The sequence below is a fragment of the Drosophila teissieri genome, chromosome 2L (assembly GCF_016746235.2).
Source record: "Drosophila teissieri strain GT53w chromosome 2L, Prin_Dtei_1.1, whole genome shotgun sequence".
Lineage (NCBI taxonomy): Eukaryota > Metazoa > Arthropoda > Insecta > Diptera > Drosophilidae > Drosophila > Drosophila teissieri.
Genome location: NC_053029.1, coordinates 17,716,339 through 17,740,919, shown reverse-complemented (window position 1 = coordinate 17,740,919; position 24,581 = coordinate 17,716,339). Strand labels below are relative to the sequence as shown.

General features: G+C 42.5%; 11 protein-coding genes across 19 annotated transcripts in view; 4 read left to right on the top strand and 7 right to left on the bottom strand.

Annotated features, from left to right (window-relative positions):
- Positions 1 to 703, bottom strand: part of LOC122626629 (potassium channel subfamily T member 2) — a 95,018-nt gene extending 94,315 nt beyond the window's left edge. For 3 of the 5 annotated variants that reach the window (XM_043806952.1, XM_043806957.1, XM_043806958.1), the window contains exon 1: positions 192 to 703. The gene's annotated coding sequence lies outside the window, so the exon portion shown is untranslated. The remainder of the gene's footprint in view (positions 1 to 191) is intronic. The other 2 variants (XM_043806953.1, XM_043806954.1) reach the window with 2 other exon arrangements.
- A 901-nt stretch (positions 704 to 1,604) lies between these two features.
- LOC122611495 (peroxiredoxin-6-like) lies at positions 1,605 to 2,655 on the bottom strand. The gene is made up of 4 exons (XM_043784625.1): positions 2,462 to 2,655; positions 2,026 to 2,400; positions 1,887 to 1,962; positions 1,605 to 1,827 (listed from the first exon to the last, which is right to left on the bottom strand). The coding sequence occupies exons 1-4, from the start codon at positions 2,542 to 2,544 to the stop codon at positions 1,699 to 1,701; spliced, it is 663 nt and encodes a 220-aa protein (XP_043640560.1). The 5' UTR covers positions 2,545 to 2,655; the 3' UTR covers positions 1,605 to 1,698.
- A 1,284-nt stretch (positions 2,656 to 3,939) lies between these two features.
- Positions 3,940 to 5,274, bottom strand: LOC122611496. Its single transcript, XM_043784626.1, has one exon. It carries the CDS (start codon positions 4,798 to 4,800, stop codon positions 4,213 to 4,215), a length of 588 nt encoding a protein of 195 aa, XP_043640561.1. The 5' UTR covers positions 4,801 to 5,274; the 3' UTR covers positions 3,940 to 4,212.
- Positions 5,275 to 5,976: 702 nt separating this feature from the next.
- On the top strand, positions 5,977 to 6,705 carry LOC122611498 (HIG1 domain family member 1A, mitochondrial-like). The gene is made up of 2 exons (XM_043784629.1): positions 5,977 to 6,397; positions 6,455 to 6,705. Exon 1 carries the CDS (start codon positions 6,054 to 6,056, stop codon positions 6,354 to 6,356), a length of 303 nt encoding a protein of 100 aa, XP_043640564.1. The 5' UTR covers positions 5,977 to 6,053; the 3' UTR covers positions 6,357 to 6,397; positions 6,455 to 6,705.
- Positions 6,706 to 7,030: 325 nt separating this feature from the next.
- On the bottom strand, positions 7,031 to 8,133 carry LOC122611494 (peroxiredoxin-6-like). Its single transcript, XM_043784623.1, has 4 exons — positions 7,902 to 8,133; positions 7,465 to 7,839; positions 7,319 to 7,394; positions 7,031 to 7,259 (listed from the first exon to the last, which is right to left on the bottom strand). Exons 1-4 carry the CDS (start codon positions 7,982 to 7,984, stop codon positions 7,131 to 7,133), a joined length of 663 nt encoding a protein of 220 aa, XP_043640558.1. The 5' UTR covers positions 7,985 to 8,133; the 3' UTR covers positions 7,031 to 7,130.
- Positions 8,134 to 9,644: 1,511 nt separating this feature from the next.
- Positions 9,645 to 11,809, bottom strand: LOC122611497. Of its 2 annotated transcripts, XM_043784628.1 has the most exons (2): positions 11,263 to 11,809; positions 9,645 to 10,723 (listed from the first exon to the last, which is right to left on the bottom strand). In XM_043784628.1, exon 2 carries the CDS (start codon positions 10,714 to 10,716, stop codon positions 10,195 to 10,197), a length of 522 nt encoding a protein of 173 aa, XP_043640563.1. In that variant the 5' UTR covers positions 10,717 to 10,723; positions 11,263 to 11,809; the 3' UTR covers positions 9,645 to 10,194. The 2 variants fall into 2 exon arrangements, with proteins under 2 accessions (XP_043640563.1, XP_043640562.1); XM_043784627.1 differs by having other exon boundaries at positions 9,645 to 11,809.
- A 121-nt stretch (positions 11,810 to 11,930) lies between these two features.
- On the top strand, positions 11,931 to 12,574 carry LOC122611499 (HIG1 domain family member 1A, mitochondrial-like). Its single transcript, XM_043784630.1, has 2 exons — positions 11,931 to 12,360; positions 12,418 to 12,574. The coding sequence occupies exon 1, from the start codon at positions 12,017 to 12,019 to the stop codon at positions 12,317 to 12,319; it is 303 nt and encodes a 100-aa protein (XP_043640565.1). The 5' UTR covers positions 11,931 to 12,016; the 3' UTR covers positions 12,320 to 12,360; positions 12,418 to 12,574.
- A 418-nt stretch (positions 12,575 to 12,992) lies between these two features.
- Positions 12,993 to 14,088, bottom strand: LOC122611493 (peroxiredoxin-6-like). Its single transcript, XM_043784622.1, has 4 exons — positions 13,858 to 14,088; positions 13,422 to 13,796; positions 13,276 to 13,351; positions 12,993 to 13,216 (listed from the first exon to the last, which is right to left on the bottom strand). Exons 1-4 carry the CDS (start codon positions 13,938 to 13,940, stop codon positions 13,088 to 13,090), a joined length of 663 nt encoding a protein of 220 aa, XP_043640557.1. The 5' UTR covers positions 13,941 to 14,088; the 3' UTR covers positions 12,993 to 13,087.
- Positions 14,089 to 16,429: 2,341 nt separating this feature from the next.
- On the top strand, positions 16,430 to 22,016 carry LOC122611888 (ran-binding proteins 9/10 homolog). Of its 4 annotated transcripts, none has more exons than XM_043785271.1 (12): positions 16,430 to 16,508; positions 17,258 to 18,633; positions 19,770 to 19,934; positions 20,002 to 20,195; positions 20,263 to 20,444; positions 20,517 to 20,629; positions 20,691 to 20,842; positions 20,900 to 21,102; positions 21,166 to 21,329; positions 21,391 to 21,524; positions 21,705 to 21,816; positions 21,880 to 22,016. In XM_043785271.1, exons 2-12 carry the CDS (start codon positions 17,310 to 17,312, stop codon positions 22,014 to 22,016), a joined length of 2,880 nt encoding a protein of 959 aa, XP_043641206.1. In that variant the 5' UTR covers positions 16,430 to 16,508; positions 17,258 to 17,309. The 4 variants fall into 4 exon arrangements, with proteins under 4 accessions (XP_043641206.1, XP_043641204.1, XP_043641207.1 ...); XM_043785269.1 differs by having other exon boundaries at positions 21,385 to 21,524; XM_043785272.1 differs by having other exon boundaries at positions 16,432 to 16,508; positions 20,005 to 20,195.
- A 24-nt stretch (positions 22,017 to 22,040) lies between these two features.
- LOC122625980 lies at positions 22,041 to 22,788 on the top strand. The gene has a single exon (XM_043806062.1). It carries the CDS (start codon positions 22,041 to 22,043, stop codon positions 22,512 to 22,514), a length of 474 nt encoding a protein of 157 aa, XP_043661997.1. The 3' UTR covers positions 22,515 to 22,788.
- A 582-nt stretch (positions 22,789 to 23,370) lies between these two features.
- LOC122626282 (succinate dehydrogenase assembly factor 2-B, mitochondrial) lies at positions 23,371 to 24,199 on the bottom strand. The gene is made up of 3 exons (XM_043806478.1): positions 24,134 to 24,199; positions 23,896 to 24,077; positions 23,371 to 23,833 (listed from the first exon to the last, which is right to left on the bottom strand). Exons 1-3 carry the CDS (start codon positions 24,149 to 24,151, stop codon positions 23,563 to 23,565), a joined length of 471 nt encoding a protein of 156 aa, XP_043662413.1. The 5' UTR covers positions 24,152 to 24,199; the 3' UTR covers positions 23,371 to 23,562.
- Positions 24,200 to 24,581: the final 382 nt, after the last annotated feature.

Below are 24,581 nucleotides of genomic sequence, written 5' to 3'. Positions count from 1 at the left end.
CCCTTTAAATATGAACAGTATGTCCGAGAGCGAGCATTAGGCAAAATAAACAATAGCGTGTATGAATAATAACATTTGTACCCACACTTCACATGCGCATAAATTGTTGCTTGTTTTTGTATTTTGTATTTTGGCGACATTCGTAATTGAATGCATTATTCAATGGCCGCCGAGGGAGTATGTTTTCGTACCTTTTTTTATAGCACTTTAACACTTTGATGGCCAACGGGTGCCAGCGGGCTTAAAGCAGTTGTGCCGGGCGATGTAAATGTCTTGGCATATTTTATGAGGACAGTTGGCTGGCAACTTTTCGCCGAATTTCGGAAAACAACTTTATCGTTGCATTTACCATTAGAACTGGTCAAGGGAAAACTTTTTCTGGGGCCGATCAGATCACTTGGGGCACGCTCCTTTGGAATGGGAATATAACATAGTGTTGAAGATGATTTGTTTGCAGCCTCACATGTTTGGATTAGTTGGCAAACACACACCAGCGCACCGCATGGGCAAACAAGTGGAAAAGTTTTCGCGGCCAAAAGTTTTCGCCGCCTCCCAAAAGGTGTGCACTTTGTCAGAATGCGAAAATGCGAGAATTCGGGGAGCCGCGGTCCCTAGGCCCAAAGTCGGCGATTCGATAAGACAAATATATGGCAAAAACAGTTTCGAGGACCGTTTACCGTTCACCGTTATGTTTGGACTGCTCGGCAACCGCACGCGCGCATCGCTAAATTTGAACTGAGCCGGAGCGCCAAACCGAAAGCAACGCAAAGCGAAAGCGAAAGCAAAGAAGGAAAACATGCGGCGTGGGCGAAGGCGCTGCTTATCAAAATCAGCTGTTCGATAGCTGACTTCAAGCGGCAGCTTTCAGGCGCAAAAGCTCTTTCTACAGTCAGCGATGCGGAAATAGGGTAGCTTTTGGAAATGCGAATATAGGTCTCAATTAAAGTGTTGGTTGATATACGAGTACATATGTAAGACATATTATCATTGCATCACAGTTGTTTCCAAAATTATTTGGTGGCGCATACTTTCAGGCGAAATCCAATATTTATGTTCGTTGTTTTGTAGGTTGGCTTTTTTCTGATTGCTCTTTCAAAAATTATCAACGATATGTGTAGGCAAATTCAAATTCTGTATTTTAAAATTTCCTTAGTTCAAAATAATAAAACGGAGGGGAGAATAAAAAAAAAAGAGAACGCTATAGTCGAGTTCCGCGTCTATCTGATACCCGTTACTCAGCTAGTGGATGTGCGAAGGAGGCTCTTCAAAACTGACAGTTTTTGGCGGTTTGTGGGCGTTAGAGTGGGCATGGTAAAAAGCTGGGGTTCGTGGTGCAGGGTGCGGGGTGCGGGGTGTCGTTTTGAGCGGTGGCCACGCCCACGGTGGGCTGTTACATACTGTTACATACTGTGGGTGCCTGTTTTCAACGAGTCTAGTATACCGTTATACTGCACGAGTAACGGGTATAACCACTTTAAAATTTGCCATATACACGTATGTATATAACAGTTTAATAAAGCTTTGTACATAGTGTACATAATCACTAAACAAAGCAAATGCACTGTAAATATTGAAATTGTTTTCAAATATAAAATATAAAGCAATTTCTGTAACTATAATCTTTATTGTACACTAAAGTCTGGTACTTTATAATATGGTATAAAACGTAGAAAACGAAGTTGATAACTTATTTAAATTCTAATAATTCTCTGTGGTACGGACGTAGTTTACTCCAGACGGCATGGAAACCTTGTCGAATCCCTTGGGGAAGAGTTTATGGGCCTCCTCATCGGTGACGGTGGGCAGGATCATGACCTTAGTGCCAGGCTAATTACGAATCATAGTTAGCACGAAACAGTTTGCATTAAGTAGGCAGAAATACTCACGGTCCAGTTGGCAGGAGTGGCCACGACCTTGAGGCGGTCAGTTAACTGCAGAGAGTCGATGGTTCTCAGGATCTCGCTATAAGAACACAGGATCGTCAGTTGAGATTATCAATAGTTGTAGCCCGTAACAGTTACTCACTCGACGTTGCGGCCAGTGGACATGGGGTAGAACATGGACAGGCGCACCTTATGGTCCGGACTGATGATGAACAAGGCCCGGATGGTCTTGCCCACCTCAGGATCCTTCTTCTGCTCCTCGTCGAGCATGCCCAGGCTGACGGCCAGGTCGCGAGTGGGGTCGGCGATGATCGGGTAGGGGAAGTCCCCGGGAATATCTAGGCAGTAGCTCTTGATGTCGTTCACCCAGTCCACGTGCGAGTTTAGTGCGTCAACGGAATGCGCCAGGCACTTGGTGTTCCGCTTGGCGAACTCCGGCTGGTGCACCGCAATCCTGCCCAGCTCAGTGGTGCAGACGGGGGTGAAGTCGGCGGGGTGAGAGAAAAGCACCACCCAGCTGGCGATCGGAGAGATGATTAGTGAGATTCGATTAGAGAAAAGGGTTCTGTGGCACTTACGAGTTGCCCTGCCACTCGTGGAATTTGATGGGGCCCTTGGTTGTGTCGGCCCGGAAGTTAGGTACGGTCTGTCCCAAACGCATCTTGCTGTTTGATTATTAGTTTGACTTGGAAAAAACCTGTTTAGTTGTTCGTTGCTCAGCTGGTAGCTGTTATTGGCTCGCACACTTGTTGCTTACTGAATACTGACTGGGAGAGCTGGCCGTCTTTTATACCCCGCTGGATCGACTCGATTCGCGGGTGCGATAGAGATAGGAAACGGGCGCTGCCTTATCGTATCATATATGTACAGTACGTGGTGTTGTGTGTAGACTAACAAACAATTCATAGAAGATTGAGGGACATTGGAAGGGGAATGAAGAGGCCTCGTGCGAGGTCTCTATATTTGTGTGAAACTCGACAGGGGCCTCTAAAAAACCTGATTGGGCCTCACCCAAGTATGGACTCTGTTACGAATAAATTCTAGAAGAATCGCATAATAAAGTACAGTTTTGCTTATTTATTTTTCTTTAAACTTGTCTAAATAACGCAGTAAGTCCAGAACCAACTCCTTCAGGACCTGGAATCAAAACAGCTGATCTGCTCCACCTGACAGTTTAGCCGGTTCCAAACATAAACAGAGAGCATTTAAATGTTAAGTGGTATTGGTGATTAGAGGCGAAGCACCAACACCAGCAAACATACGAGCACACCGATAGCCGCACAGTGAGAGCGAGAGCGCCGGGCAGTGCGATGGTATTAGTGAGTGCCCGTAAAAATCGCACACTTTCATAGATCGCACGGCTCTCCCGTTCACTTACGCAAAACGAGCCTCCAATTCATAGAGAGAGCGAGTAAAATCTTGTGATTGTGTGCGTGGGTCTATCGAAAATAAGCACACCAACGTAGGTTTTCTCTCAGTAAGTCACACGAATAGATCAAGTGGGTTTTGGGAAGCCAGAGACAGTGCAGATGAAAGCAACCCAGCTTGGTATCTGATTAATAGAGGATGGTTAGATCTAGGTAGTGAATACAAGTGTCGTAGAAGCAGTGTGTATACTTCAGGGTGTAGTAGTGTAAAATTAAATAAATTAAATGCTTTTTCATGTGCTAAAAGTACAGTCCGTGAATTCAGTTGTGGTTAGTTTCAGAGTTAAATTCAAGACGCAAAACCATTTGGTTCCACTACATACTTATATTTTGTGGTAATTTTCCATTTCTCGTAATTTACTGTATTCCAGGTTGTTTGTAAACAACCTCAAATTTGTAGTCAAGGGGCTTAAGATTGCGTTAGTGTGAGTGAGAGCAGCGGTCTTTCAGGAGGAAATCACAAAGGGGAAAGAAAATAAAGAGCGAACCGGGTGATCAACCTGAATTGAAATCGATATCGATAACTTAGGCGCCAATGTGATTTTTTTTGCTTTAGATATTCTAGAAAATAATGTGGTTCTAAAATTATTATAGTTATAATTATTATAGTTTCAGAGCGGAATAGCTAAAATATTTTAAAATTATTTGTTCCTCTGATTAGGCATTTTTTTGATAACTATTGCGTTTACATTTGCAATAACAAGAAAATGCACAAACATTAAAACAAATTTAAATGTAGATGTAATGTAAATGTATTTAAAATTATTTTATTTGTACACATTAATACACGATTACCAACTGAAGGCTCATATAAATTTCTTATCAATATCAGCGTGCCAAAAATATGATAACGGCTATCTGTAAATTTCATTCACCAAAATCGGATTTAATGGTAAAACCTTCTACTTGGCCTTCAGCTGTCTTCCGGTCAAGATCTGACACATTCCCAGTACCGTGGAAACAGTCCCAAGAGCTATCATGTAAAGGAATGAATGCTTTATGCTCCACAGGTTACCCCTTGTCACAAAGCAGATGGTGTGAACCAGATCGACCAAGAGGCGAGCAAGGGACAAAACATTCAGGTAACTTAGTTTATAGCCTTTTAGTGAGAAAGTCCTTGATGATCTCACGACATTTAGGTAAACAGAGAGCATGCAAAGTAAGGAGTTAACATAGCGCCAGGATTCCTGTTTTCTGACATTCTTAGACAGCCACAAAAGTTTGTCGACGGGATAGAAAAGCAGATCCACCGCATTGGACATCACCGCCAATAGAGCCGTAATGCGATCCGGTTCATAGTCGTTCAGTTCGCAGTCCAGAGTGTACTGGAGCACGGGTGGCTCACCAGAGTTTTCTAAGCAGACATTGGAACATTGCTTGATGTGGTATCCTGCCACCAATTTGGCACCTTGGCATAACGCCTCCATCAAAACCATTCGACCTCTGCAGGAATCAATGAGTTTACTGATATCATTTATAAACTTAGCCATAAGTGTATGCTACTGGCTTATGTGAAGTGGAAATCTACACTGAACTGAATCAATGCAAACGGAATTTGTAGCCCAACTCTTGTCCGATAACGATAACAAGATTTTGAATTCGATTTATTGGAATCTGGGTGAGCCATCGCTGATTTGACCCGGTTCGCTCTCGCCTTCCCACTCTCATTACTGGCCCCTCCTACTCCCACCCATTCCATAGTCCATCAACCAACCAACTATACCGATCGCGTGGCTGTGCATCTCTCTTCCCGGCATCACCGCATTCGACATTTCCCCTCTTCCAAAGAATCCACTTTGTTATTGACAAACAAACCAGAAACCGATGGAAAATTACCACAAAATGTGTATAAGGCTTTGCTCAGAAATGATATGCAGTACAGTATGCACTTTGAATCATAGTCATTGTTTGTATGATCTTTCCACACATATTTCATAACACAGCACAGTTTAATATCGTATTTTAAATTTATATTACATATTTCTTCCAATTGGGGTTCCTTCCTGTGAACAGTCTTTTTGCGACTAATTTAGCGTTCGGCACATTTGACTTCCCTAACCCACTCGATCCATCTGTGTGACTTACTGAGAGGAAACATACGCTGGTGTGCTAATTTTCGATAGGCCCACGCACACAGTCTCAATACTTTACTCGCTCTTCTCTCCGAATTGGGGGCTCGTTTTGTGTACGTGAACGTGAGATTCGTGCAATCCATGGTAGTATGCGTTTTTTACCAGCACTCACAAATACCAGTACGCGGCGTGTCGCTCTCTTCCTCTCTCACTACTTACTTGCACTCTTTGGAGGGCTGATCAGCTGTTGGATCAGCTGTTTGGCGTAAAGCTCTTTAAAATAGCCACTAATTCTGGCTTATTGGAAAAGGGGATATATAATGGATATAATATAATAAACATATGCCATTTTTGAGGTAACTTCTAGAATTTTATCATAACGTCAAGAGTTTCACGAAGGCAGGTACATGGCAACATTCAAAATAGAGACGTTCAAAACAGGGAGGCCTTGCTCGCTCAGCTGTACACTATATCTGCGTATATACATATGTACATATGTATTCATTGGTAAACTCACTTACTGTGTATATCTATCTCGCTCACTGATCGCCTCAAAGCAAGTGGGTATAAAGGCAGCGATCTCTCTCACTCGGAATTCAGTTGGCAATTATTAGGCAAACTACAAAAAACAGGGAAGCAGATTCCTATACAAGTTTTTATACCTGCTCAAAATGAGTTCCAATTCTCTCTTTGAAACCGACGAAGATGTCGCCCAGGCAAACAAATTATCCCGGAAAGTGAAGGAATCGCCCTTCATGCTGGTGGGTATTGCCGGATTCGTGGCCGCAGGTTTGGTTGGAGCCTACAAATATCGGAACCGAGGCACCATGAGCACCAGCGTCTTTCTGATGCAGCTGCGTGTGGCTGCCCAGGGAACAGTCGTCGGATGTTTGACCGCCGGATTGGCCTACACCATGGCCAAGGAGTACCTGATCCACGAGGAGCCGAAAAGCAATACCAGGCCAGACGAATAAATAAATAATAGTAGTATTATGTGATGTAAACCAAGTAAACTGTAAGTATATCTGTGCCATTTCTGAGTGAACAACAATTAATTGCGTTGTCCCAACAGCATCAAATTGCGAACCTGCCCACCACCATCGACTAATAAATAGTGGAACAAATTATCCCAGAGTTTAAGAAAAACTGCAAGGTATTAGCCACCGTATTTAATCTTATTGTAATTAGTGACCAATAAAGAATGTTTCTACCAAAGAACATAACTTACATTTTATACCGTTATGTATTATAAAAAACTGATTCATACCGAAAGAAAAAAAACTTTATGATCGAAACCAACGATTTTGATCAAATTAAAACAGACATTTTGTACTTTTCGATAAATATTAATTTACCTATATGATATGTAATTTATTTACTGCCCGCAACGGGAAAAAAGAATATACCTTGTGTACATACATATGTATGTATGTATATAAATAAACATTATACGGTTGCAAATGGCTGCTTTACTGGATTGAAACATCTTATTGAATTCTACAAGGATATAGATTTCAGCGGCAAGTTTTTAATATTTTGAATTTATACGGGGCATTACTTCTTCTTTTCTCCTAAGTGTATATTGAAAACGTAGAAATTTTGCCAAAATACAAAAATACAACTAATAAAAACAATACGAAATTTTGAATATTTTGTTAAAATAATTTTTTTATTGCATATGCATATAATATATGTTAGGAGTTATGGCACATAATTGATTTGGGAATTCAAGATCACAAATGGTTATTTTAATAGTTCTCTGTTGTGCGGACGTAGTTTACTCCAGACGGCATGGAAACCTTGTCAAATCCCTTGGGGAAGAGTTTATGGGCCTCCTCATCGGTGACGGTGGGCAGGATCATGACCTTAGTGCCAGGCTATTTACGAATCATAGTTAGTACGAAACAGTTTGCATTAAGTAGGCAGAAATACTCACGGTCCAGTTGGCAGGAGTGGCCACGACCTTGAGGCGGTCAGTTAACTGCAGAGAGTCGATGGTCCTCAGGATCTCGCTATAAGAACACAGGATCGTCAGTTGAGATTATAGATTATGAATAGTTGTAGCCCGTAATAGGTACTCACTCGACGTTGCGGCCAGTGGACATGGGGTAGAACATGGAGAGGCGCACCTTATGGTCCGGACTGATGATGAACAAGGCCCGGATGGTCTTGCCCACCTCAGGATCCTTCTTCTGCTCCTCGTCGAGCATGCCCAGGCTGACGGCCAGGTCGCGAGTGGGGTCGGCGATGATCGGGTAGGGGAAGTCCCCGGGAATATCTAGGCAGTAGCTCTTGATGTCGTTCACCCAGTCCACGTGCGAGTTTAGTGCGTCAACGGAATGCGCCAGGCACTTGGTGTTCCGCTTGGCGAACTCCGGCTGGTGCACCGCAATCCTGCCCAGCTCAGTGGTGCAGACGGGGGTGAAGTCGGCGGGGTGAGAGAAAAGCACCACCCAGCTGGCGATCAGAGAGACGATTAGTGAGAATCGATTACAGAAAAGGGGTTGTATGGCACTTACGAGTTGCCCTGCCACTCGTGGAATTTGATGGGGCCCTTGGTTGTGTCGGCCTGGAAGTTAGGTACGGTCTGTCCCAAACGCATCTTGCTGTTTGATTATTAGTTTGACTTGGAAAAAACCTGTTTAGTTGCTCGTTGCTCAGCTGGTAGCTGTTATTGGCTCGCACACTTGTTGCTTACTGAATACTGACTGGGAGAGCTGGCCGTCTTTTATACCCCGCTGGATCGACTCGATTCGCGGGTGCGATAGAGATAGGAAACGGGCGCTGCCTTATCGTATCATATATGTACAGTACGTGGTGTTGTGTGTAGACTAACAAACAATTCATAGAAGATTGAGGGACATTGGAAGGGGAATGAAGAGGCCTCGTGCGAGGTCTCTATATTTGTATGAAACTCGACAGGGGCCTCTAAAAAACCTGATTGGGCCTCACCCAAGTATGGACTTTGTTACGAATGAATTCTAAAGAATCGCATAATAAAGTACAGTTTTGCTTATTTATTTTCCTTTAAACTTATTTAAATAACCCAGTAAGTCCAGAACCAATTCCTTCAGGAGCTGGAATCGAAACAGCTGATCTGGTCCACCTGACAGTTTAGCCGGTTCCAAACATAAGCAGAGAGCAGAGAACATTTAAATGTTAAGTGGTATTGGTAATTAACACCAGCAAACATACGAGCACACCGATAGCCGCACAGTGAGAGCGAGAGCTCCAGGCAGTGTGATGGTATTAGTGAGTGCCTGTAAAAATCGCACACTTCCATAGATCGCACGGCTCTCCCGTTCACTTACGCAAAACGAGCCTCCAATTCATAGAGAGAGCGAGTAAAATCTTGTGATTGTGTGCGTGGGTCTATCGAAAATAAGCACACCAACGTAGGTTTTCTCTCAGTAAGTCACACGAATAGATCAAGTGGGTTTTGGGAAGCCGGATGGGCAGATCCCTAACTCAGAAAGCCAGAGACAGTGCAGATGAAAGCAACCCAGCTTGGTATCTGATTAATAGAGGATGGTTAGATCTAGGTAGTGAATACAAGTGTCGTAGAAGCAGTGTGTATACTTCAGGGTGTAGTAGTGTAAAATTAAATAAATTAAATGCTTTTTCATGTGCTAAAAGTACAGTCCGTAAATTCAGTTGTGGTTAGTTTCAGAGTTAAATTCAAGACGCAAAACCATTTGGTTCCACTACATACTTATATTTTGTGGTAATTTTCCATTTCTCGTAATTTACTGTATTCCAGGTTGTTTGTAAACAACCTCCAATTTGTAGTCAAGGGGCTTAAGATTGCGTTAGTGTGAGTGAGAGCAGCGGTCTTTCAGGAGGGAATCACAAAGGGGAAACAAAATAAAGAGCGAACCGGGTGATCAACCTGAATTTAAATCGATATCGATAACTTAGGCGCCAATGTGATTTTTATACCCGTTACTCGTAGAGTAAAAGGGTATACTAGATTCGTTGAAAAGTATGTAACAGGCAGAAGGAAGCGTTTCCGACCATATAAAGTATATATATTCTTGATCAGGATCAGTAGCCGAGTCGATCTGGCCATGTCCGTCCGTCTGTCCGTATGAACGTCGAGATCTCAGAACCACAAAGCTAAAAGTTGAGATTAAACATACAGACTCCAGAGACATAGACCAGCGCAAGTTTGTGATTCATGTTGCACGCCACTCTAACGCCACACTTTTCATTTTGTATTAGACTTGTAAATTCTATCGATTGCAAAAAACTTTTTGCCACGCCCACTCTAACGCCCACAAACCGCCAAAAACTGTCAGTGTTGAAGACTCTCCTTCGCACTTACACTAGCTGAGTAACGGGTATCAGATAGTCGGGGACCTCGACTATAGCGTTCTCTCTTGTTTGCTTTAGATATTCTAGAAAATAATGTGGTTCTAAAATTGAAATAAATAATTAAAATAATAAAGAATAAATAAACCCGCACTCTTAGCGTTAAGATAGCTAGAGGTGGTCGATTTTAATGGACTATAGTTTCAGAGCGGAATAGCTAAAATATTTTAAAATTATTTGTTCCTCTGATTAGGCATTTTTTTGATAACTATTGCGTTTACATTTGCAATAACAAGAAAATGCACAAACATTAAAACAAATTTAAATGTAGATGTAATGTAAATGTATTTAAAATTATTTTATTTGTACACATTAATACACGATTACCAACTGAAGGCTCATATAAATTTCTTATCAATATCAGCGTGCCAAAAATATGATAACGGCTATCTGTAAATTTCATTCACCAAAATCGGATTCAATGGTAAAACCTTCTACTTGTCAGCTGTCTTCCGTCAAGATCTGACACATTCCCAGTCCCGTGGAAACAGTCCCAAAAGCTATCATGTAAAGGAATGAATGCTTTATGCTCCACAGGTTACCCCTTGTCACAAAGCAGATGGTGTGAACCAGATCGACCAAGAGGCGAGCAAGGGACAAAACATTCAGGTAACTTAGTTTATAGCCTTTTAGTGAGAAAGTCCTTGATGATCTCACGACATTTAGGTAAACAGAGAGCATGCAAAGTAAGGAGTTAACATAGCGCCAGGATTCCTGTTTTCTGACATGCTTAGCCAGCCACAAAAGTTTGTCGACGGGATAGAAAAGCAGATCCACCGCATTGGACATCACCACCAATACAGCCGTAATGCGATCCGGTTCATAGTCGTTCAGTTCGCAGTCCAGAGTGTACTGGAGCACGGGTGGCTCACCAGAGTTTTCTAAGCAGACATTGGAACATTGCTTGATTTGGTATCCTGCCACCAATTTGGCAGCTTGGCATAACGCCTCCATCAAAACCATTCGACCTCTGCAGGAATCAATGAGTTTACTGATATCATTTATTAACTTAGCCATAAGTGTATGCTACTGGCTTATGTGAAGTGGAAATCTACACTGAACTGAATCAATGAAAACGGAATTTGTAGCCCAACTCTTGTCCGATAACGATAACAAGATTTTGAATTCGATTTATTGGAATCTGGGTGAGCTATCGCTGATTTGACCCGGTTCGCTCTCGCCTTCCCACTATCATTACTGGCCCCTCCTACTCCCACCCATTCCATAGTCCATCAACCAACCAACTATACCGATCGCGTGGCTTGTGCATCTCTCTTCCCGGCATCACCGCATTCGACATTTCCCCTCTTCCAAAGAATCCACTTTGTTATTGACAAACAAACCAGAAACCGATGGAAAATTACCACAAAATGTGTATAAGGCTTTGCTCAGCCTTGACACGCAGTGCATACACTGTACTTTGATTCATTGTCATTGTTTATATGGTCGTTCCACACATATTTCATAACACAGCACAGTTTAATATCTAGTATTTTAAAATAATATTACATATTTCTTCCAATTTGATATTCCTTCCTGTGAACAGTCTTTTTGCGACTAATCTAGCGTTCGGCCCATTTGACTTCCCAAACCCACTCGATCCATCTGTGTGACTTACTGAGAGGAAACATACGCTGGTGTGCTAATTTTCGATAGACTCACGCACACAGTCTCAATACTTTACTCGCTCTTCTCTCCGAATTGGGGGCTCGTTTTGTGTACGTGAACGTGAGATTCGTACAATCCATGGTAGTATGCGATTTTTACAAGCACTCACAAATACCAGTACGCGGCGCGTCGCTCTCTTCTTCTCTCACTACTTACTTGCACTCTTTGGAAAGTGATCAGCTGTTTGGTGTGAAGCTCTTTAAAATAGCCACTAATTCTGGCTTATTGGAAAAGGGTATATATAATGGATATAATATAATAAACATTTGCCATTTTTGAGGTAACTTCTAGAATTTCATCATAACGTCAAGAGTTTCACGAAGGCAGGTACATGGCAACATTCAAAATAGAGACGTTCAAAACAGGGAGGCCTTGCTCGCTCAGCTGTACACTATATCTGCGTATATACATATGTACATATGTATTCATTGGTAAACTCACTTACTGTGTATATCTATCTCGCTCACTGATCGCCTCAAAGCAAGTGGGTATAAAGGCAGCGATCTCTCTCACTCGGAATTCAGTTGGCAATTATTAGGCAAACTACAAAAAACAGGGAAGCAGATTCCTATACAAGTTTTCATACCTGCTCAAAATGAGTTCCAATTCTCTCTTTGAAACCGACGAAGATGTCGCCCAGGCAAACAAATTATCCCGGAAAGTGAAGGAATCGCCCTTCATGCTGGTGGGTATTGCCGGATTCGTGGCCGCAGGTTTGGTTGGAGCCTACAAATATCGGAACCGAGGCACCATGAGCACCAGCGTCTTTCTGATGCAGCTGCGTGTGGCTGCCCAGGGAACAGTCGTCGGATGTTTGACCGCCGGATTGGCCTACACCATGGCCAAGGAGTACCTGATCCACGAGGAGCCGAAAAGCAATACCAGGCCAGACGAATAAATAAATAATAGTAGTATTATGTGATGTAAACCAAGTAAACTGTAAGTATATCTGTGCCATTTCTGAGTGAACCACAATTAATTGCGTTGTCCCAACAGCATCAAATTGCGAACCTGCCCACCACCATCGACTAATAAATAGTGGAACAAATTATCCCAGAGTTTAAGAAAAACTGCAAGGTATTAGCCACCGTATTTAATCTTATTGTAATTAGTTACCAATAAAGAATGTTTCTACCAAAGAACATAACTTACATTTTATACCGTTATGTATTATAAAAAACTAATTTATACCGAAACAAAAAAAACTTTATGATCGAAACCAACGATTTTGATCAAATTAAAACAGACATTTTGTACTTTTCGATAAATATTAATTTACCTATATGATATGTAATTTATTTACTGCCCGCAACGGGAAAAAAGAATATACCTTGTGTACATACATATGTATGTATGTATATAATAAACATTATACGGTTGCAAATGGCTGCTTTACTGGATTGAAACATCTTATTGAATTCTACAAGGATATAGATTTCAGCGGCAAGTTTTTAATATTTTGAATTTATACGGGGCATTACTTCTTCTTTTCTCCTAAGTGTATATTGAAAACGTAGAAATTTTGCCAAAATACAAAAATACAACTAATAAAAACAATAAGAAATTTGGAATATTTTGTTAAAATCATTTTTTTATTGCATATGCATATATGTTAGGAGTTATGGCACATAATTGATTTGGGATTTCAAGATCACAAATGGTTATTTTAATAGTTCTCTGTTGTGCGGACGTAGTTTACTCCAGACGGCATGGAAACCTTGTCAAATCCCTTGGGAAAGAGTTTATGGGCCTCCTCATCGGTGACGGTGGGCAGGATCATGACCTTAGTGCCAGGCTAATTACGAATCATAGTTAGCACGAAACAGTTTGCATTAAGTAGGCAGAAATACTCACGGTCCAGTTGGCAGGAGTGGCCACGACCTTGAGGCGATCAGTCAACTGCAGAGAGTCGATGGTCCTCAGGATCTCGCTATAAGAACACAGGATCGTCAGTTGAGATTATAGATTATGAATAGTTGTAGCCCGTAATAGGTACTCACTCGACGTTGCGGCCAGTGGACATGGGGTAGAACATGGAGAGGCGCACCTTATGGTCCGGACTGATGATGAACAAGGCCCGGATGGTCTTGCCCACCTCAGGATCCTTCTTCTGCTCCTCGTCGAGCATGCCCAGGCTGACGGCCAGGTCGCGAGTGGGGTCGGCGATGATCGGGTAGGGGAAGTCCCCGGGAATATCTAGGCAGTAGCTCTTGATGTCGTTCACCCAGTCCACGTGCGAGTTTAGTGCGTCAACGGAATGCGCCAGGCACTTGGTGTTCCGCTTGGCGAACTCCGGCTGGTGCACCGCAATCCTGCCCAGCTCAGTGGTGCAGACGGGAGTGAAGTCGGCGGGGTGAGAGAAAAGCACCACCCAGCTGGCGATCGGAGAGATGATTAGTGAGATTCGATTAGAGAAAAGGGTTCTATGGCACTTACGAGTTGCCCTGCCACTCGTGGAATTTGATGGGGCCCTTGGTTGTGTCGGCCTGGAAGTTAGGTACGGTCTGTCCCAAACGCATCTTGCTGTTTGATTATTAGTTTGACTTGGAAAAAACCTGTTTAGTTGCTCGTTGCTCAGCTGGTAGCTGTTATTGGCTCGCACACTTGTTGCTTACTGAATACTGACTGGGAGAGCTGGCCGTCTTTTATACCCCGCTGGATCGACTCGATTCGCGGGTGCGATAGAGATAGGAAACGGGCGCTGCCTTATCGTATCATATATGTACAGTACGTGGTGTTGTGTGTAGACTAACAAACAATTCATAGAAGATTGAGGGGCATTGGGAGGGAAATGAAGAGGCCTCGTGCGAGGTCTCTATATTTGTGTGAAACTCGACAGGGGCCTCTAAAAAACCTGATTGGGCCTCACCCAAGTATGGACTCTGTTACGAATGAATTCTAGAAGAATCGCATAATAAAGTACAGTCTTGCTTATTTATTTTCCTTTAAACTTCTTTAAATAACCCAGTAAGTCCAGAACCAATTCCTTCAGGAGCTGGAATCGAAACAGCTGATCTGGTCCACCTGACAGTTTAGCCGGTTCCAAACATAAACAGAGAGCCAGAGAACATTTAAATGTTAAGTGGTATTGGTGATTATAGGCGAAGCACCAACACCAGCAAACATACGAGCACACCGATAGCCGCACAGTGAGAGCGAGAGCTCCGGGCAGTGTGATGGTATTAGTGAGTGCCTGTAAAAATCGCACACTTCCATAGATCGCACGGCTCTCCCGTCCACTTACGCAAAACGAGCCTCCAATTCAGTGAGAGCGAGTAAAATCTTGTGATTGTGTGCGTGGGTCTATTGAAAATTAGCACACCAACGTAGGTTTTCTCTCAGTTAGTCACACAGTTAGATTGAGTGGGTTTTTGACAAATGGAAACAAATTGCAAACTCAGAAGGCAATCGACAATAAACATGACAGCAAAAAATGAATAAAAAAAAAAAAAAAATATTAAAATGCAAAATGATAAAATACTACGCAAAACGAGCTCCAATTCAGTGAGAGCGAGTAAAATCTTGTGATTGTGTGCGTGGGTCTATTGAAAATTAGCACACCAACGTAGGTTTTCTCTCAGTTAGTCACACAGTTAGATAGAGTGGGTTTTTGACAAATGGAAACAAATTGCAAACTCAGAAGGCAATCGACAATAAACATGACAGCAAACAGGAATGAGATCGTTAAAATAAAAGATATACATAGCTATAATGGATTCTTAAAATGCAACAATTGATAAAGTTATTATTGTCCCAGAAGCTCGATAGTATTTCATATATTAAAAGTACAGTTTTTGGTTAAGTGGTGCTAGTTACGAAGTCTTATCTAAAAATCCACAAGCATTTGGCCCTATAATAAACGTTTTGTGGTAATTTTCCACTTGCGTTTATTTATCAGTTTTGTAATGGGATTTTTAGTAAAAAATGAAGCGCAACTGAATTAGTGCGGGGAAGTAAAGATGGTGACGAAACGAACAAGAACGATAGAGGAGTGAGATAGAAAAAAAAGTATTGGAGAGAAACCATAGAGCGAACCGGTAAATTCTGCGTCAGCGATAGCCTGATATTCTGACAATCGAATGGAATCTTTTGAATTTGAGGCGGTTTTTTATTAGGAGGTGTAATTTACCGGAAAGATACAGCCGCGACCTTTACATTACATACCAATTACTTGACATACTATTAAAGATTTAATACAATGTATATTAAAATTGTTTCCGACCCTATACATTGCAACCAAAAACTTCTCTTAATGAGGTGACAAAGACGCCTTCAACATACAAAAGTTCTGAAATTATCTTTTGTGACAAAAATATCATTACAGGACCAAAACCGACAGAAAATGTTGTTTTGAAAAGATTCCAAAATCTTTGTTTTATTTCTTTTTTAAATTTGGATACATGTAGAATTAAATTATTGTACTGGTACCTTCAGGCAGCATGAACAATTATATATTTAAGGTAGAGGAATCAGAAATTCGACATAACGTTAACCATTTTTAATTATATACAAGGATACATATTTTATATAAATTTAATTAAATTATATAAGAATTAGGATATTTATTAGGTATATATGTACATATATTAGGTATATATATTCTTGATCAGGATCAATAGCCGAGTCGATCTGGCCATGTCCGTCTGTCTGTCCGTCCGTATGAACGTCGAGATCTCCCCGCACCAACGCGACTATAGCGTTCTCTCTTGTTTTATTCGAATGACATTGTCATTAAGGTCGTTAATTGGGTCTCTAGTAATAATTCAGAAATAACCGCCAAAAGTGTTGGATAGATTTCAACGCACTAAGTAATATTTAGAGACTGCATACTTCATATTAATAAAAATAATAATTATTTTTCTTTTAATGGCTTCTTGGGAATTGTGGTTTTGCTTATCAGATTTTGTATTTCGGCGCCAAGAGACCCTTAATCGATAAGAATTATCGATAGCTGCCGAGCACACTCTGATGTTGTCCAGTGTCTAAACAAAAATCGATAGCATCGAATAAACATCGGATTTTGTTCCAGCTCTATAGCATAAAGTCAAAACTTCGTTGATTTAACCACTCATAGCAATCGTTCGAAGGTAAATATAAGCAAATATCAACCGTAGAACCGTTCAACAGCATCGAATGAAAGCCAAATTGAATTCATCAGCTAATTAATACCACAACAAAGATCATTTGCCCCTGCAAAAAAAAATGATAATTTTCTTCTCTGTGCGTGTGGGAGCTGCGAGTGTGTGTGTGTGCTGCATGCATATATGAGTGTGTGCAAGAGGGAGAGCGTGCTGTTGTTTGTGTGTGTGTGTGGACCGTGACTCGTTGGTTAGAAGGGAAAACAAAGAAAACTTCAGAAAAGTACGACGTAAAAAGAAATTTACAAATGTAGAATAAGCAAAACTAACTAACTAACTAACTAGCAATGTTTAAAAGTGCAAAAAGCATTGGCTAATTTCGTTTGGCTATTGATTTTTTGCATTTTCGTGCATGCAATTTCGTAGCTGTAGTTGTTGCTGTTGTATTTTTTGTGCTGCAGCTGCGCGTCGCAACTGTAATCTGCTGTTGCTGTTGTTGTTTATATTTTGGGTCAGTTAACGAAAGAGAGTGCACGAGTGAGTGAGAGAGTGCGAATGAGGTGAACGGTGTAACGGACAAAGGACATTGCATTTTAGATGTTGTTTGTGTTTGCTAGTGTCCTCGCCTTCCTACCCCTCCCTTCGCCACTTCTCACGTATACACACACGGCATCTGCATATGCACTTCATCGGCTCTCTCTCTCGCTCGCTCGTTGCTGGCTCACTCTCTAATTCCTCGCTGAACGTCTCTCTCTCAGCCTCCTTTTGCAACCACAACAAGATAAACAACAACGACAACCCAACCATAACATGGAGAACGTCGAAGAGGCCCCGCCACTCTCTTCGGAGAGCAACAGCAATAGCAACAACAGCAGCGCCAGCAGCAGCTCTCACCAGCTCTCTCAATCGGGAGCCATGGGTGCCGAAATAGCCCCCTCTTCGTCTCGGTCACACTCTCATTCGCCCACACCCTCGCCCCCCGCCCCCGCGCCATCTCACGACCAACCCCATCCCGATCACCCGAGTCCCCCATTGAATGCATCTGAAACGGAGGCTCGCGAGAATTCACCACATGATCACTCACCCACTCCTACTTTCCACCAGATTGCACCGCCACCCACGACTTCATCGACGGCACTGCAGCGGGAAGAGCGGGAGCAGCAGCAAGAGACGCCACCATTGGAGCAGGATCAGCAGGAGAGTCCGCTCTTGCAGGACCAAGAGCTGCGCCCATTGCAGCATCAACAAGATCAAGAATATCCGGCAGTGCAGCAGGAACAACAAGCGGAGCTAAACCAGGAGCTGCATCACATAGAAGGGTTTATCCGGCACCGAGAATTGCAAAATCAGGAAGAGCATTCGCTTCAGGCATCGCTGGAAAACCGGGAGCCATCAGGACAAGAAGATACTAACCAGGAACAACCGCATGAACCACAAGTTCGAGATCCCGAACTCGAACCAGAATCCGAGCCACCGCCACCGCTGCTTCTCGAAGATCTGGACGAGCAGGACTCCGAATCGCAGGATCTTAACGAGCAGCAGCCGCCACTGATTATAGACGCCAACGCCATAGCCGAAACCATAGACGCCAACGCCGTGGAGCGCATCGACGACTACGAAGACGACGACGAGGAGGTGGATGAAGAGGAGGAGGTGGTAGAGGACCGGGTCGACAGAGCCGGCGAAGGCGCTTCCGTTTCCGGTGCCCAGCGGTTGCACTCGGTGGCCGTGTTGCCGCGCTACTCCTCAGCCCCACGCGCCCCACGGAGCAGCAACAATAACAACAACAATATTAGTAACCACAATAACAATAATAACAATAACAGCAGCAGCCTCTCGCGACGCACTCGCCACTTCTACAGCAACAACGGCAGTCACTTCAGCAACGACATGTTCCCCAACCACGCCCCCCGCAGCAGCACCCAGACATCATCGCCCCGGGTCGGAGGTCGTCGCCATCACTCCACCCCCGCCGCCAGCTCCAATTCGCCACAGCACCAGGGCGTGGATCCCCTAAGGCTGCTCTATCCCAATGTCAACGAGAGCGAGACTCCGCTGCCCAGGTGCTGGAGTCCCCATGACAAGTGCTTGTCCATCGGATTGTCGCAGAACAACCTGAGGGTCACCTACAAGGGTGAGTAGAATGCAATGTCTGAACTTCTCTGTAGTTATTCAGTTTAGAGCGATTTGCTAGGTCCAAATTCATACCAGCTACAATAGGTAATCGGAAAGGGTCAGGCAACCAATTCAGATGTCTTACTTCAATCTTAACTCGATTTCATAATATATACTCACTTTCTAATTTAGTAACGAATATATGAAAAAGGTATCTGAACGGATTATTAGAAATGCATTGGTATTGGACGAATTCGTTACGCTGTAGCCACGTTCGAGAAATCTTGTTGTTTTAATTAAATAGATTTAACCGTGTCCATATGAACATTTCCTAAATGTTTTTAATTTGGAGCTTTAAAGGCCTTAACCCTTAACTCAGTTCCTTTGATAAAAGGGACAGCTTTAAATAAATGTATTCTTACATATTTACTTACATATTTAATAATTGCATAGACGCTTCAAATAGTTAGTGATATTTGACATGTAACTATTGAAAACTGCAGATTTATTGGGGCCCCATCCCCAAACATTTTATATTTATCTTGAAGGATGTAACTCAAATCACTAGAAAGAAGAAGAGTTGTAGTGCATCTGCAGTTTTCACGCTCTTTCGCACTATCTCGTTCTGGCACACTCACACATGCACAGACAGGTGCTCTCAGCTGTGCGCTGGTGGTTTTTGTTTTTCATTACTCACTTCTCCCACGCTCATTCGCGTGGCTGTTAAGCCGCTAACAGCAACAGCTGGCTTACCAGTGCAACATAACATGCAAAATGCGTGTAAAATGTATGGATTTATTGAGTAGATGGTGCGCTGCAAATATGTAAAATGTAAATTTAGGTTATTAGGATTTCAATAGGTAAAAAGTGTAACTTAATGATTCGAAATCATTCGAAATTATTATTTCGACTTAAAGTATAAAAACCCTTATTTATTGTGTATTGTTAATAATTTAGTTAATGTAGGCAAAATTTACTCTTTTGCTGACTAATATTTGTAAATGTTGTTATATTAAAACTACATAAATAAAATATTCAACGTAGAATATCCATGCCAATTAGATTTAAAAATAATATCTTACTGCAATGCTGTAGCATATAGAAATAATGGTCTGCCAAATACTAAAACCTCATGACTTTTTAATGAAACTTTAGGTGTGGGCAAGCAGCACAGTGATGCCGCCTCAGTGCGCACTGCCTATCCGATCCCGTCCTCCTGCGGACTGTACTACTTCGAGGTGCGGATAATCTCTAAGGGACGCAACGGGTACATGGGCATCGGCCTAACTGCCCAGCAGTTCCGTATGAACCGCCTGCCAGGTTTGTGTTGCGTTGTGCTGCTAGGCGAGATGTCCCCATGATTCCTAATAACCACACTCCCCTCAAGTAGGTTGGGACAAACAGTCGTACGGGTACCACGGCGACGATGGCAACTCGTTTAGCTCCTCGGGAAATGGCCAAACCTACGGCCCCACTTTTACCACCGGTGATGTGATTGGATGCTGCGTCAACTTTGTGAACAACACGTGCTTTTACACAAAGAATGGAGTGGATCTGGGCATCGCATTTAGGGATTTGCCGGTGCTTATTTAATAGAATTTACATAATGTATAATTTTCTAACTTTATTTATGTTCATGTTTTTACAGACCAAGCTTTATCCAACTGTGGGCCTACAGACTCCTGGCGAGGAAGTGGATGCCAACTTTGGTCAGGAACCATTTAAGTTCGACAAGATCGTCGACATGATGAAGGAGATGCGCTCCAATGTGCTGCGCAAAATCGACAGATATCCACATCTACTGGAGACCCCGGAAAACCTGATGAATCGGTGCGTTTTCGTAAAATATGTTTATTGTGCCAACTAAGTGCCAACTAACACAATGTTTTCCAAATTGCTTAGCCTGGTTTCCACCTATCTGGTGCATAATGCGTTCAGCAAGACCGCCGAGGCCTTCAATGGTTACACAAATCAGACTTTCAACGAGGACTTGGCATCGATCAAGACACGTCAAAGTTCGTATATTCGCCATTAGAAAAGAAAACGCAATTACTAACTTTAAATCCGCTCTTTCAGAGATCATTAAGCTTATACTGACAGGCAAAATGAGCCAGGCCATTGAGCACACAATTCGCTCTTTCCCCGGACTTCTGGAAAATAATAAAAACCTCTGGTTTGCATTGAAGTGCCGCCAGTTTATTGAAATGATCAATGGAGCAGACATTGAGGTGGGTTTTTAAACAATACATAAGGAAAATAAATAGAACCGATGGATTGTCTTACAGAACGTGAACAACAAAGTCACCGCCACCACACAGACCATGCCCACAAACCAGACGTCTGTGATACAGTCCACCAAGACGTTCAAGCACAGCAAAAGCGGCAATGGAAATGGCAACGCCAACATCAATCAGACTCAACAACAGAACAACACTGCGATTCCAGCTGTGATAAAGCCACAAGGCGGCGATAGGCCAGATATAAAAAAGTAAGTGAAATTAAGGAGTATGTGATAATTATTAGGATCGTTAACTATCACATATTATTCAAGCATGTTGGTTGACGATAACTCCAACAAGTGTGTGGAGCACGACAGCAACAGCATGGACGTAGAAATGGAGCCCTGCCAGAGTCACTCCAACGGCGGGGACTCGAGCTCCAATGGCAATGCCAGAGCTGTGCGCAACTCTCTAGATGCCATCGACGAGGAAATGGGTAGGTATCTATTGGCAGCGTTTCCGGGAAGATCCGTAATCCCCAGCACTTGCAGATGTAGATGTTTCCCCCTCATCGCGTAACTGTGGTCGTGTGATCGAGAAGATCCTTGAGTTCGGCAAGGAACTGTCCAGCATGGGCCAGCAGCTGGAGAAGGAGAACCTAATGACTGAAGAAGAGCGTCAAATGTTGGAGGTAAACTATAAATATTGATATCTTACAAAATCAGGTATTTTACAGGTTTAGGTGTGCCCCAAATAACACGATTTGTTTTTGGAAAATTACTTTCATAAGAATGTTATTGTTAGGATCTTTGAATGCTCCTTTATCAGACCTATCCCTAATTGAGCGATAACCAATCTATAATTTGTACAGGATGCATTTAGTCTGATTGCCTACTCAAATCCCTGGTCCAGTCCGCTGGGCTGGCTGTTGTGTCCTTTGCGACGGGAGAGTGTTTCCACCACGCTCAACTCGGCCATATTGGGTAAGTCCTTTCTAAACCTGTCTTTCCTTTGCGAAACGAAGTTACTAATTCCCGATTATGCAGAATCCCTGAACTTCGAGCGTCGTCCACCGCTGGAATATCTGGTGGCTCACGCATCGGAGCTGATCAAGGTGATCGGACAGCACTCGCTGGGCGAGGACGCTTTCGTAACTATCGACGATGTGTTCCCGCAAAATTGACCCAGTTCGCCGACGCTGCTAAAGATGTTCGAGACCACGCTGACCCTGCCGCGAACCAGTGTGCTTACGGAACCGTTGGGCAGCGCCGGAACCGGATCTGGGCCCTCTACATCAACGGCTGCCGTGGCAGTTCAGACCAGCAAACGACGCCGAAGGCGACGAAACAAACGTCGCCGCAAATCCTCCCTGTCCAGCAATACCGATGCCCCGTCGGCCCGGACCTACGATCCCGTGATGACGGGCAGTACGCTCCGGTCGGCAGCTGTGGCATCGGTGGGCGGGAGCGCGGGCACGGGACCCGTGCGTCGGGGTCGTCGCAGGAGCGGGGTCAGCTCATCTTCATCGGCGGCAGCGACTGCAGCAGCAGCAGCGGAGGAGGAGGCGGAAGAAGCGGAGGCGGAGGCGGCTCGCCAGGAGGAGGCAGCGGAAATCTTGAGCGGAAACAGCAGCCCATCGATGTTCGTTGATCCGCAGGACTTCTTTGAGACCCTGGACTAAATTTAGATTATTTACAATTTGCAGTAGGTTAAATTTTGTTGTTACTTCCGTTCTCTATCTTTTACATGCATCCCTGGCTTCAGTGCGCCTATTTATATCTAAACGCCGTTTATTTAATTGTTCGATTATGCTAAAGGTGCGATGCGTTTTGCGGCCTTTGATTTAGCGTGATTTTTTTAAAAACTTTTAACATATATTTTATATAGCCTCTGTAAGCATACCGTGTGTAATATTATGATGTATAATTAAATTTGCGAACTGTGCTGCGACACGACCCTTGAAACTGTTTTAACTCTTTGGTTTTCGCTTCCACCGCCCGAAACACAACACTCACACACCAAAATATATTCTAGAATTGATAGTGAAGGGACTAGCCTGAAACAAAAACTGTTCAATCATCTCCTTAGCAAGTTAATAGAAAACCGAACCCATAGTTAACTGGTAGACATCCGCGTTCTTATTCTCCGTGTTTTCAGCGATTCATCCCGTGTATTGTGGCAAGACTAAGCAAAAACAAATGAACATTTTTAGTGTAATGTTTCGCAATAGTGATTAAGCATATTAAAATGTAATCTATATATACAAAATTGGTCATACACGCATTCGAAAAGCATGAATAGAGTTTAACTGGATAATCGTTTAAATATATTGTATGGATGTGTATTTCAGTACTCAAGAACTGTGTTTTAAAGGGAAGAAATGTCTTGGCCTAATTCATTTTAAATACTATAGAATATATGCAATTCTGGCAATGTGTTCAGTAAATGTATTCATTTCAATTTCTTCTTACCAATTATGCCATAATTTTTCGATTGCTCTGAAGTTTTCAACAAAAGTTAATAAAAATTAAACCATATTTAAATTACAAAATCACTTGCAACAGTAATATTTATTATTCCATATAAATGATCGTTTTGAAATACCAGTATGTTCTGCTTAGGTAAAATGCATGTTCAAACAATAGGAAGATTTAAGGTTCCGGTGTACAAAATAACACATTTTTTAATACATTGTTTTTTATGCTTATATGTAATTAAGTTTATAATGTTTACAAGTCAGGCTGTCTGATCCTTTGCACTTTTTCATGGTTTTTGACGTGCTCCTTTAGCAGACGCATTATTTCTGTATCGAATTGAGGGGGCGTGGGCTTGGTGTCGGTGGCCCAGTAGAATATATCCCAATCATTGCTGACTCCATTTATTAACTGATCGTATTCGGCGGTCTGTTCCGCATTGAAGTCCTTCAAATGCTTGGCCACAAAAGTGCTCAGCAAGAGATCGTTTTCCAGCATTCCGCGTTTTCGGCTCTGATACAAAAGGCTGCACAAGATAATGAACGATCATAACTGAGATTGTGGAATATTTTCACTATAAAGTCATACCGCTGCTTGCGAGTCTCCAGCGGCTCATCCGGGCGGACAGGATATTCCGGAACTGGCAAATGCGGAGGATCATCGTAGTCCACAATTTCCCCGGGTGTCGTGTACTCAGTTTTATCCAAATTGCTAGCGAGTCGACTTTGCGAGATCATAAGTAGTGGCTGGCGACGGCCTACAGTAGATATCTATGTACAAATAAACAATCAGTTATATTCAACTAGATTTGGGGCCATAAACTCACTATAAATTGCCGCAACATTTTAGGAAACAAACAAAACAATGATATAACGACAGTGTTGGTCAAGAAGCTGCATAAAACATGTAGAAACGATAGATTCGTGCTATAATAATCGATAACAAGAGCTATAAGGCGTACTGGAAATTATACAATTCGTTAAATTAACAATGTATGGTTTTATGTATAAAAGAAATTGAAACAGGAAACTATATCTTCTGAGATCGCCTGATGTCTAAATTCTTTAAATTTTCTAAATAGATTTAATGTATAGATACATAAGAGTTTTGGTATTAATTGAATTTAAAGTGGAATTTAAATTGAATTTAACCATAAAAAGACAAAAAGGGAAAAAACGATGGCCGAAGAATTTTAACAAATTTAAATATTTTTTAAGCATGTTTTGCAGCAGCTGTTGCGGACAGTGTTGGTCAGCGGCCACCCCCGCCGCGAC